Source organism: Dermacentor albipictus, chromosome 1 (assembly GCF_038994185.2).
Source record: "Dermacentor albipictus isolate Rhodes 1998 colony chromosome 1, USDA_Dalb.pri_finalv2, whole genome shotgun sequence".
In the NCBI taxonomy this organism is placed as follows: domain Eukaryota; kingdom Metazoa; phylum Arthropoda; class Arachnida; order Ixodida; family Ixodidae; genus Dermacentor; species Dermacentor albipictus.
In genome coordinates this window covers 265,437,107-265,450,657 of record NC_091821.1, presented here as the reverse complement: position 1 = coordinate 265,450,657, position 13,551 = coordinate 265,437,107, and the positions used below count along the sequence as shown (strand labels likewise).

Below are 13,551 nucleotides of genomic sequence, written 5' to 3'. Positions count from 1 at the left end.
TTTTATCAGTGAATTTAGCATAGACGACGCAGTAGTGTATTTTATCATTCTTATAATAGATGCAGCAGAAAAATGCATCCCACAGACAAATGGGAACCCATGCAAGAGACGAGTCCCCTGGTGGAACGACAACTACAGGCAGGCGCAAGAGAAACAAAAAGCATGGGGCATTCTTCGTCGATATCCTAACGCGGAAAAACTCAGTGCATTCAAACAGCTTCAATCTCGGGGAAGGAGGACGCGAAGGCAAGCTTCATGCACAAGCAGTTTTTATGAGAGGTATTTTTAGATATGGAGAAGGCATACAACACAACTTGGTGTCTGGAATTCTTCGTAATCTGGCTGGTATGGGTGTAAAAGGCAACCTCTTGAATGTGATTTAAAGATACCTCTCTAATCGTACGTTCCGTGTCAGGGTTGGTAATGTGTTATCTCGTCAATTTACGCAGGAAGCAGGTGTGCTACAAGGTAGTGTGCCAAGCTGCGCCATATTCATCGTAAAAATGAATTCCCTATGTAGGGTCATACCACGAACAATGTTTTATTCAGTGTATGTGGATGACATACAGATAGGATTTAAATCATGCAATATTTCTATCTGAGTGACATGTACAGCTTGGCCTAAATAAAATGTCTAAGTGGGCTGACGAGAATGGATTTAAGTGAAACCCCCAAAAAAGCACATGCATTCTATTCTTCAAAAAAGAGAGGTATATTACCTGACCCTGCTGGACAGCGGCTATTTGTCAGCCACGAACATAAATTTTTAGGAATCATCTTAGACTCAAAACTAACATTTGTCCCTCGCCTTAGGTATCTGAGAGCGAAATGTTGGAAGACAATGAAGTTGCTGAAAATCTTGTCCCGCACAGCTTGAGGAAGTGACAGGAGGTGCCTTTTGAGCCTCTACAAAAGCCTTGTACTGTCCTGCCTCGACTATGGAGCTATGGTATATAGCTCTGCTGCGCCTAGTGCTTTGAAGATGCTAGATCTCATTCACCACTTGGGTATATGCCTGGCTACAAGCGCTTTTAGGACAAGTCCCGGAGAAAGCCTGTATGTGGAGTGTAATGAATGGTCATTACATCTCCAAAGGACATATTTAAGTTTTTCCTGTGCTCTCAAGGTTAAATCAGATGTGCAGCATCCATGTCACTCATCTACCGTGACGTGTCTACTGCCAGGCTTTTTTGTAACCGCCCAGCTATTAGGGCTCCGTTGAACCTTTGTTTGATAGCACTGGCAGATGAAACAGGTGTTTTAGTCCCAGAGAATGTCCTACTGGCACCCACTCGCCTGCCCCCACCGTGGGAATGGCAGACCATTGAATGCGACATCTTTCATAGAAATATTTAAGTGGGCGCCAGAAGCACATATACAATTCCATTTTCGTGAACTTCAGGAGAAGTACTCCTGTACAGAATACTATACAGACGCTTCCAAGTCCTCTAATAGAGTTTCCTACGCAGCTCTGGGACTTTCATTTTCAGTATCCGGGGCACTAAATCCACACACAAGTATCTTTACAGCGGAAGCCTATGCTATACTATCGGCTATTCAAAACATAAGGCTCACATACCTTGCTAGTGCTATTGTGTTTACAGATTCATTAAGTGTAGTCAGAGCCCTACTTAGTCCAAGAAAATATAAGAACTCAGTTTTTAGTGAGCTGTACAGTCTGTTGTGCTCCCTATATATGTACTACAATCAAGTGATTGTCATATGCTGGGTACCTGGTCACAAAGGTATAAAAGGGAATGAAGCTGCTGATGAAAGTGCTCTGTCAGCAACTTTTAGCGACACAGATGGAAATATTCCCATCCCTGCCACAGACCTAAAGCCTTTCTTACACCTTAACTTGAGGAATCATTTGCAAGGCGAGCGGGATACACAAGCTATGAATAAGCTTCACCAAAACCAAAACTGGGAACTGGATAAGTGGGAAAACAGCACGGTACAAGGAAGTACTTCTTTGCCAGTTAAGGATAGGCCACACATATGGCACTCACTCTTATCTCTTGACTGGGGTCGATCCTTCAACTTAATATCAAGTGCGGCAATAGTCTCGCAGTCCTCCATGTTCTTATTCAGTGCCCTGCAATAGAAACAGAGAGGAAAAAGTATTTCCCTTCTGCATGTTGCGAAAATATACCTCTTCACCCTGCATTTTTTCTTAGCGATGAACTGTTTTTTAATCTGCAAATAGTTTTATTTTTCTTAGCCGAAACCGACACCCTGAAAATCATTTGGCCAGGCAACTTTTAGCACATGACTAACAGGCCTGCATTCAAGGGCTCGCTTGGAACTCTGGTGTCACTGTTATGTTTTGTTGCATCATGTTTTTAATGAAAGCCCATTGCCATAGCCCACATCACTACCTAGTCAGCGTCATTATTTTAGCACCTATATATTCTAAGTCACTTACAACGACAGGTTTTAGGCCCTTTTACAGCCATGTCACATCTACCATGAGGAATTCATTGTGCACGTCATCCGTAATACAGCGTTAACATTACCACTTGTCATGGCGCTCTTTGGCCAAACCTGGCCCTTGTGCCATAAAACACCACACATCATCATCATCACGCAAAGGCAAGCAAAGAGGGCAAGCGGGGAGAGGTTTCTTTCCGGTATTAATTCGTACACACAGGAGGTGAAAGTATGGGACGGGCTGAGAAGACTGAAGGGGCAGCAAATCCATCCGTTTCCCTTGCTAAACGAACAAGGAAACAGTCTGAAGGACCAAGCCGAGGTTCTTGGTGAGCACTTTGAGTGCATTTCTTGTTCTAGGCACTATTCCTTGTCTTTCCTGAAATACAAAGAAATGGAGGAACGGAAGCCACTCATCCGTAAACATAGCTCAAACGAACCTTTTAACCATCCTTTCTGCATTGCTGAACTGAAAGCTTCCTTAAACGCATGTCAGAATTCTGCTCTGGGTCTCGACAGAGTTAAGTATGAGATGATTAAACACCTTCACAAAGACACAGAGATCACACTACTCATACTCTTTAATACTCTCTGGCCAGCTGGGCATCTTCCATCCTCATGAAAAGAAGCCATTGTCATTTCTGTGTTAAAACAAACAAGGATCCCACCTCAGTAACGCGCTATCGTCCGATAGTGCTAACAAGTTGCTTCGGCAAGTTGTTTGAAAAAATGTCTTATCGTCGCTTTCTCATTACCTCGGTAAGATCTTGATGAGGGCCAGTTGGTTCATATTTAGAACTGAGGTTGAACAGCACGAACAAAACAACGACACAAGGAAACAAATACCACAGACAAGCGCTGGCTGCCAACTGGAAGTTTATTTATAGGGAAAGGAAAAGGTAAAGGAAAATAGTGGTGGGAAAGGGAAATAATAGAGGCTTATTACATTAGAAAGGAAGGAGATAAACGTGTAAGTGCTCTCTCTCTTGCCTTGTTGGGAAAAGGAGGAGGAGGAGGAATAAACTTTATTTGTGCACAGCAGATTAGAGACCTAGGCCTCTACCTAAATGACGGCCTCGAGCCCTTGGGCCCTGGCGGCATCTTCGGCCTGCTGGATTGCCTTGCGTTGGTCTTCCGGTGCACAGCTGAGCAACGCGGTCTCTCACTGCTCTCTGGTTTTAATTATTTTATTCTGTATGGGTGTACGAGGACAAGTCCATACCATGTGTTGTAGGTCCGCCCTTTCTTCACAGAATCTACATCTATCCGTGTAAAGGTCCGGGTAGTAGCGGTGGTAGGCCACCGGGTTCGGATATGTATCTGTTTGTAAGAGGCGCCATGCCGTCGCTTGCCGTCTATTTAACGAGGAGTGTGCCGGGGGGAAATGGGCCCTTCCCAATTTATAGTGTTTGGTGATCTCGTTAAAGCTGGTCATCCGGTCTCTCTCCGTTCCCAGTATTTGTTGCGTGTCACCTGCTCGGCCTGTCAGTTCTCGAGCCAGGTTGTGCGCTATTTCGTTCCCGGGAAGGGAGGAGTGTGCGGGTGCCCATATAATGTGAATGTCGCGATCTTCACGAAAGTTGTTTAAAATTCTGAGTGCTTCCGGCGAGATTCTTCCTTTTGCATAGTTCTTGACTGCTGTCTTGCAGTCGCTTACTACGATGTTGGCTTCCGTGGAGGCTATTGCCAGTGCTAAGGCAGCTTCCTCCGCCACCTCTGCCTTCCATGTTTTCACCGTCCCACTAACTCTGCAGTCACCCTCTAGACTTGTAGCAACTATCGACATACTCTGTCCATTTGCGTACTCCGCCGCGTCCACATAGACCACGTCCCTGGCATAACGGAATCTTTTGTGGAGAGCTCTCGCTCGTGCGTTTCTTCGATCTTGGTGAAACTCCGGGTGCATGTTTCTGGGGAGTGGGGGTATTGATAGATGTTCCCTTATTTTCCTTGGGATGTCTCTCCGCCCTCCGTGCTGTGCTTCGTAGGTTATTCCGATGTCATCTAAGATGTGTCTCCCCGTCAAACTCTGCGTAAGCCTTTCATACTGCGCTACTCTCTGTGCCTCAATAAGTTCGTCTAATGTATTGTGCACGCCGAGCGCCAAGAATTTCTCGTTTGACGTATTTGCGAGAAGTCCCAAGGCTTGCTTTAAGGCCTTCTAATAATGCAGTCTATCTTGGCTTTCTCCGCAGCGTAGAGCTTGAGGTAAGGAACCACATATACAATACGACTGATTACGAATGTTTCTATTAATCGGATGAGATTGTGCTCTTTCATGCCATAGTGCCTGTCGGATATCCGCTTTATTAGTCTGATTGTTTGTTGAACACTATTGTCAAGTAGTCTAATGGTTTCTCCGTTATGGCCGTTTCCGGATATGCGGAGTCCCAGTATTCTCAGGCTCTCCACTATCGGTATTGTGCTGCCTTCTACTGTGACCACAATGCCCGGCCTTTCCCTAATGCTTTTTCGACCGCGGCATGTGGGCCGATAGAGCAGAAGTTCTGATTTTTGCGAGGAGCATCTCAGTCCCTTGTCTTTGATGTAGTCTTCTACCGTGTTTACTGCGGTTTGAAGGATCTCTTCCACATGCCCATCGCTTCCACCCGCCACCCAAAGGGTGATGTCGTCCGCGTAGAGGCTGTGTCCGAGTCCTTCTAACTTTTCGAGTCTCGCAGGAAGACCAATCATTGCCACGTTGAATAGAAAGGGAGACAGGACTGAACCCTGCGGGGTACCCCTATTACCTAGCTTGAGTGCGTCCGATTTGGATTCTCCAATTGAAATCTTTGCGGTACGATCTGTCAAGAAGTCTTTGATGTACGCGTATGTTTTACGTCCTACATCCAGTTTTTGGAGATTTTGTAGTATGGCCTTGTGCGTGACGGTGTCAAAGGCCTTAGTTAGATCGAGACCTAGTATGGCCTTAGTGTCTAGACTTTTCTCACCCGCATCTATGATCTGATGTTTTAGTTTGAGCATAATGTCCTGCGTCGATAACTTTGGTCGAAATCCAACCATGGTATGTGGGTAAAGTCCTCCATCATCCATGTATCTCGTGAGACGTGTGAGAACCACATGTTCCATGAGTTTACCGACGCAGGATGTCAGGGATATGGGCCTTAAGTTCGTCAGTTGTGGTTTCTTTCCAGTCTTTGGTATAAAAATAATTTGGGCTGATTTCCATTGACTTGGAATGCTGCCTTGCTCCCAGCAGTTATTCATGTAGTCCGTGAGAGCTCGGATGGATACATCGTCGAGGTTTCTAAGTGTTTTGTTACTTATCCCATCAGGTCCTGGTGCAGATTTCGAGTTGAGCCTGGTCAGTTCATATCTGACTTCTGCCTCCGTAATAGGGGTATCAAGATCTGGATTCTCGTTACCTAGGTAATCCGGAAGTACTTCTCTATCCGCATCTCCAACGTACATCTTTTGGAGCTCTCGGAAGAGCTCTTCTTTTGTGCCGTTGTAGCTGTGTATAACCTTCTGTAGATTGTGTCTTTGTATGGTTTTTGTACTTCCGGGGTCCAAGAGGCATCGGAGAATGTTCCAGGTCTTGGACATTCCTATCTGCCTTTCCATCAAGTCGCACGTGGCTTCCCACTTCTGTTGGGTTAACCTATTTGCATATATCTCGATTTCCTTGTTTAATTCCACAATTCTCTTCCTTAATTTCCGATTATGTTTTTGCTTTTTCCATCTTTTCAGCATGCTACCTTTCGCTTCCCACATGTGCAATAATCTGCTATCCATCTCCTCTATACCTGCCTCCTCTGGAACAGTTTTGGTAGCTCGTTTAATGTTTTCTTGCAGTTTCTCTGCCCATTTCTCTATGTCCGTTATAGTGTCTTCCGCATCATCTTGTCGGATTTTGCGGAAAGAGTCCCATTCTACTAGCTTCAGTTCTCTCCCCCTCTTTTTCCTTGGTCCTGCTTGTACCGTTGTGACGACGATGTAGTGGTCACTACCTAAGCTTTCCTGCATGTTTGTCCATTGAGAAATTGCTACATTCTTCGTAAATGTGAGATCTGGTGTCGTGTCGTTGGTTACGCTGTTTCCTAGCTTTTTTGGATGAAAGGTTATGATCGTGCTGATTTGCAGACGTTTTTGTGACTGTTGTACGCATGCCTATGCGGAAAAGGGTATAAAATGGGTGGAGAATTTCAAATAAACTTCCAGTTGGCAGTCAGCGCTTGTCTGTAGTATTTGTTTCCTCGTGTCCTTGTTTTGTTCCTGCTGTTCAACCTCAGTTCTACATTACCTTGAATCAAGTAAAATGCTCGATCCTTACCAGTGCTGATTCAGAGAAGGCCAGTCAATAACTGACTACCTCGTGCATGTTGAGGCCAATATTCTTGATGCTTTTGTCCATAAGCAGTTCTTCTTATCCATTTTTCTTGACATAGAAAAGGCCTACGACACCACGTGGTGCTGCGGAATCCTCCAAGACCTGTCACGAATAGGTATCAGGGGGAACATGCTGAATGTTATTGAGTGTTACCTCACGAAACGTAGTTTTGGCGTAAAAATAGGCAACACACTCTCTCATTCATTTATACCGAAAACCGGAGTACCCTAGGGAGGCTTCCTCAGCTGCATGCTTTTTATTGTGAAGATGAACGCGCTCTGTTATTCACTACCTACAGGCATTTTCTATTCTGTTTATGTAGATGATGTACAGATAGCTTTTAAATCTGGTAGCCTTGCAGTCTGCGAGAGGCAAGTCCAGCTTGGGCTAATAAAGGTATCCAAATGGGCAGTTGAAAATGGGTTTAAGATCAACCCACATAAAAGCTCCTGTATAATTTTTTCAAGAAAGAGAGGGCTGCACCCCACTATCGAACTGCAAGTTGTGGTCTTCTCCCGCGACGCTCACGGCGCGCACGCTCCGATTCCGCGCGCGCCGGACGACCACCGCGGGTTCGAGCACTCCGAACCGCCACGCGTGCAGGGCACCGCGCGCCCGCGCCTGCTCCGGCCCGCTCCGTGTGCCGACGCGCAGCTGCGCGCGTACGCACCCCGCCGGCCCCACAGCTTAAGGGAAGGCGAGACCGCGCGCGCAGCAAGGGAGACCCTAGGCAAATCTCTCGATAAGTCACAAAGAACATTTATTAAGGTTGGATTCAATACAGACACACGTGTTAACATAATACAAAACATAGCCGAATGGTCGCCGGTGGCCGCTAGAATGGCACACCGCGACAGAGAGAGAAACAAAGAACAAAGAACCCCCAGCAGTAAGAATTTGCCTATCCTTCGGTCAGCGCCTGCAATCGTGCGCCCCACAGCAGAGAAAAGGGAAATAGAGAGAAACGACAGACGAACAGACGGGGGCACGACCGGCAGACGCTGCCTCAGAACATCGAGACTACGGAAGAGTGCGAGCACGCCCGCCGAGGCCGGGACCCCGACCAGCCTGAGTAACCATCGGCCGGCGGCGGACAAAGGGGGCCACCGCCGGCAGAGAGGAACATGTACGCACCTTCCGACGCCCCGATGTGGTCTCCCCGGGCGCCCGTCTTGCGCGCGCTTACCCGGAGCGCACGCAAGCAGGGCCCGAATCCCGCCAAAATGTCGGCCAATGGGGAAAGCCTGTTGACCTTCCCGTGGGCGGGATGACAGCAGAGTGACAGTGTTTTATGACCCGCTGCCACCCCGTCCAGGCAAGGAGGAGAGGGACACGGAGCCCCCGGCAACATAACGCAATGGCTCCCATACAACCATCGCGAGAGCCTGAAAAACGCCGCGAGAGCGCCAGAAACCCCACAAAGTACAGCACATTGCTATAAACAAAGAACATAAATTCCTAGGTGTCATACTCGATGCAAAACTAAGTTTCATCCCCTACATCAGATACCTCAAGGCCAAGTGCCTGAAAACAATGAACATACTGAAAATTCTCTCTCACACTAACTGGGGCAGTGACAGAAGATGCTTATTGAATCTCTACAAGAGTCTTGTACGATCGCGTCTAGACTACGGTGCTGTGGTGTATCAATCTGGCTACACTGAGTGCCCTAAAAACGCTTGACCCTGTTCATCATATAGGAATATGCCTGGCCGCAGGCGCTTTCAGAACTAGCCCGGTACAAGATCTCTATGTAGAGTCCAGTGTCGATCTGCAGAGGTCATCCACTTTCATGTATTTCCTGAATGTACACTCTAACCCCGAACTTCCTTGTAAGGAAACCGTAAACAATACAACTTCTGCCACACTTTTCCACAATCGTCCAATGGTGAGAGAGCCTTTCTCGATGTGTGTGGGGAGCCTCAGCAAAGTAATGGCTGTCCCACTTTTTGAAAACCTGCTAATGGCGCCAGCCAAGCCATTACCACCGTGGCTGTGGCAGCTGGTAGATTGCGACACATCTTTTGAAGAAGTTACGAAGAATGCCCCCAGAAATACACATAAAAATGCACTTCCTAGAATTTCACTCAAAGTACTCGTTCCCAGAATTCTACACAGATGCTTCTAAGTCGCATGCTAGTGTTTCTTATGATGCAGTCAATCCATCCTTCTCGGAACCGGGCTGCTATACCCGGGAACGAGCATCTTTAGGGCGGAGGCCTATGCACTCTTGTCGGCAGTGCGGCACATCAAGGAAACAAAACTAGAAAAAGGAATCACAAGTACACATGCCAATATTTAGATTCATTGAGTATCATCAAAGCCTTACTTTATTTATAAAAGAACAAAAAGCCTGTCTTTACTGAACTTTAATAAATCCTCTGCGCTTTGTACGCATCTCATCAACATATATTGTGCTGGATACCTGGCCACAGAGGCATTGAAGATAATATGTTTGTCGGCTGCATAGCTACAACAGTGACCAAGCAATTCTTCCTTAGCTCTACCTGTTGTAGATTTAAGGCCCTTCATACGCAAGAAATTGAAGGGCCGTTGGCAACATACGTAGGACACTGAAATGCTTAATAAACTTTACATTACCAAGCTAAACGTAGGGAACTGGCCATCACTAACAAAGACGCGACAGACTGAGGTAATTTTCCATCGTCTTGGAATAGGTCGTACTTATGGAACTCACTCCTACCTATTAACTGCTGATGATCCTCCTGCCTGCGATAAATGTGGTGAGATGCTTACTGTCATTCATGTCTTTTTAGAGTGTCGGGAAATATAGGAGCTCAACAACAAAAGTACTTTTCCTCGGCATACAGACAACACATTCCCCTCCACCCCGCAATGTTTTTCAGCATTGAACTGCTATTTGACAAGAAGTTAGTTTTAAAGTTTTTGTGAGATGTTGGCACATTGCAAGTTATCAGACCAAGGTATATGTAGCACATCGTCTCACTAGAGGCTGCTGCTGCGATAGCATTTTTGTAAGCACATGCCTCCCAGCCCTTGTAAGGTAGAACGACAGAAAGCTGAGCTAGTTGGTAAGGATTCATTATGCAAAATAGAAGTGAGGCGTGTTGTCCACTTCTCTACTCTTGTGTTCTGTCTGCACGCCTCACTTCTATTTTGCATAATGAACCTTGTAAGGTACGACTGCTACTGTTACTCACTCATTCAATATACAATCCCTTGATAACAGAACATTTATGTTCATAGCATACACCACTAGCCATTGTCATTATTTTAATACCTGTACATTTTACGCACTTTACAGCGACTAATTTTAGGCCTCTCAACAGCCAAGTTACATGTACCATTCACATCCCGATTCACAACCCTGACATTTGCTATGTTCTACCATCAGCACTTCATTTATTATCTTTGGCTTGGTGCTCTTTGGCCATATCTGGCCCTTGCACCAAAAAATCCATGCATCATCATCATCATCACCATTGTGACTTGGCCAGCTGATCAGGAAGAGTGCTTCTTCATTTTTCCTATAGGCAAAGAACAGACACAGTGGCTTGCACAAAAGCTTCACTGAGCTGATTCCAGCATATGTGCATAACATGCCATTACATCTCATTTACTCCACTGTTGTGTGCCTTTATTTTTCGATCAAAAAGATGTAATGAAACATAACACATGTTCTTTTCTGGATTACATTTTTTTGAAATTACAGAATATTATAACCATTTACTGTTTAAATGGGATTGATTAGTTGGTATTGAAGGTAAACTATGTTGCTTGTGTACAACTATGGCAGTATGGTGCTAAACAATTAATCGAACTAGATTTCTTCTTTTTCCCTGTATGTTTATTTCCAGTTTGAGCAAAGTGGATAATGAGTGTAAAGGGGCAAACAAAAGCTTCCATCTATCTCAAAATAAAGCTTTTTAACCCTTTACTGACGAGTGTTGCCTACAGGCAACATACCAAAAAAGAATTTTTTTCTTGCCGAGGTTAAAGGGACCCTGAAACGATTTTGATGATTTTCTGCAAACATACTGAGTCGTTAGAGTAGATCCTTCTGATCATTAATTGACACATCTAGGTGCTCCACATAAAGCGTGTAATTTATTATAAGGTTTTAAAAATGCACATCGCTGCTGATCGCAGCACACTGCTCGGCGGAATTTCAATCCGCCCCTACCCATATGACGCAAATCACCCATATGACGTCAGTGGGGCGAGCTATCCGATTGGCTGACCAGTGCGCGTGATCGATAATTTTTCCAACTTTATGGTAAACAAATGATGTTCATAATAGTTCGAACGTTAGTTCATTTGTTTTTATAAAAAGAGAGTAACAAAGAGAATACACAAGAACAATTTTTCAGTACACTTAAGCACTTCGGGCACACAGCAACTGTCGTCTGCTTGTGTTACAATGTGCTCCGTCTTTGACGAGAGCTCCACCGTCAGTGTCGGTCTGTCTTTGCGCGAGCGCTATGATTCGACTTCATTGCGTTGTGGACTGCAAACGTAGCGACTGGCAATATGTAAAGCTGCGACATTGTGTCCCTCTGCAAACCAGTAGACGAGCGGACTGGCTGCAGCGCATCAGACTGCCGCTATCCGATCGGCACCAGGATTTGAGCGATTGCAACCGTCACTTTACATCGGAAGATTACTAATGCAATAGCGTTTCGCGAGTCCGGTATTATTAGGGTTAATGCAAGCGCAAGAAGACAGGGCCTGGCCATGCCCCCTTGCGTGTCGTTTCAGGGGATGAACGCAAATGTGAATGGTCTGCATGGTGCAGCCATCTGGTGGCATTGAGCTCAACCACACACAGTAGCAGTAACAAAATGTATTCTTTTTTGCTGCTGGTGTAAATTTTTCGCAGGAGTGTAAACACCCTGCTAGTAACAGCGCAAAATATAGACAAGGGACGAGACAAGAAGACACCACAGCGCTTGTGGTGTCTTCTTGTCTCGTCCCTTGTCTATATTTTGCGCTGTTACTAGCAGGATGGAAAACCAACAAGCCCAAGCTGCTATTCTAGTGTAAACACGTTGTTTTTGTAAATGTTCAACATGATTTACACTTGGTTAGAGCAATATTAGCTCTTTCTTTGGCGGGCTAAGTTCTGCGCCAACGGGTGGCTGGACCGTGGAGACCGATCAGGCAGCTCACGTACGTCTACGCTAAAGTTCCTTGATCAGCTTGAGTTTATGCCTCCACCATTCCGTCGAAACGTTCGGCTAGTGTGTGATGCGTTGCGAGAATGCTCGCAACGCACGCTGCTTCGATAGCTCTCGCTTGGGGACGGCGGCCAAGCGGATAGCGGAGAGGTTTTGCGCGGGTGGAGGCGGGCTCCAAAACAACCGGAAGTGGACGATGTGACGTCGCATCGTGACGCAGAACCAGTGAAGGCGGAGCTTAGCCCCGATCGCTCAGCGAACGAGTTGAGGAGGAAAAGCATCTCTAGGGAGGAGGGTAACTTGTAATCGCTTGTAGCTCCATTAATACGTAATGCTTCACTTAAATTGTCGTGCGAATGTTCTACTTAAGCTGTACCCTACACGTCCACAAAGTTTGTCCGAACCGTTTCAGGGGCCCTTTAAGTTTAAACTGTGCATGCATGTGCACGGTTTCCTGCCGGATGTTTTACCCCTATTGCTGAAAAGAAATACTGTACAATTCTAGTATTGAGTACGAACTAGCTAAATGTCTTCAGCCGACACTGAATGACAGGAAGCAAGCGTCATTTGTGGGTTTGGAGCGGGAACACTAGACAAGGAAAAAGAAGCTTGGCACGGGACTCACTGTCTTTTGAAAGCAAAGTCAGAGGAGACAGGCCAATTCAGCATATCCAGCTGCAGTGGTGTCACACGTGTGATGTAAAAGCAAATGAAATGTCCACCTATGGTTCACATATGATGAGAGCTGTCGGTACAAATTGAAAATGAAGCCTTAGGTGGCTTGGGGTGAAGCCCACTTCCAGTTTCCTGCTTCTGGTTTTCCCCGTTATTGCTGCAAAAATTTCTGCAAAATGTTTTTTTTCTTTTTGTTGATTATGCTTATTCTTCATGTGTTTTGCATATTTAGATAGAAAAAAAAAAAGCATATTTTCTAGATATTTATATGTCTTGTCATTAAAGTGTTAATACAATGAATGTTTGCAAAACCATGCACTTACCCATACTGACAAGCCCAGAACTTGCTTATATGAATATCGAGAGCTATCCAAAAACACTCATGTGCTTAGATTTAGGTGAATGTTGAAAAAAGACGATGGGGTCAAAATTAACCAGATGTCTTCCACTGTAGTAAGTTCCATATTCCACATGCATCCATGTGGTGGAAAACCCCATCAATCATTATTGTCTGCCTGTTGTTAGACTAAATACCATGCATGATTTGCAGGTTGCACCTTGAGCACTTGGTTGGTTGGAGAAAAAGTTGCTTATGGCCTGATGTGTCATTGCAGGTACGACTTCCTCTCGCGAAAGTGGCATACAGTGAAGCCAACCACTACCAGTGCACCAGCCAATCGCTACGGCCATTCAGTAGTAACATACAGGGTGCGTCCTTTATTCCTTTGACAAGCATCTGAAGTTTGTTGGCACAAAAAATACTTGCCGTGGTGGCTAACTGGCTATGGTGTTGCTCTGCTAAGCACAAGATCGCAGGACGAAATCTCTGCCACGGTGGTCATATTTCGAGGGAGGCGAAGTGCAAGAACGCCTGTGTCCCATGCATTGGGGGCACAATAAATATCCCCTTGTAGTCAAAATCAATCGGGAGTCCCC

The 13,551-nt window shown here is 45.6% G+C and overlaps 1 protein-coding gene across 1 annotated transcript in view; it reads left to right on the top strand.

The window, feature by feature from the left end:
- dsd (attractin-like protein dsd) overlaps positions 1-13,551 on the top strand; it is a 128,876-nt gene that overhangs the window by 16,132 nt on the left and 99,193 nt on the right. The window contains exon 6 of the mRNA XM_065448562.1: positions 13,230-13,323. Within this exon, the coding sequence (XP_065304634.1) occupies positions 13,230-13,323 (94 nt within the window). The remainder of the gene's footprint in view (positions 1-13,229; positions 13,324-13,551) is intronic.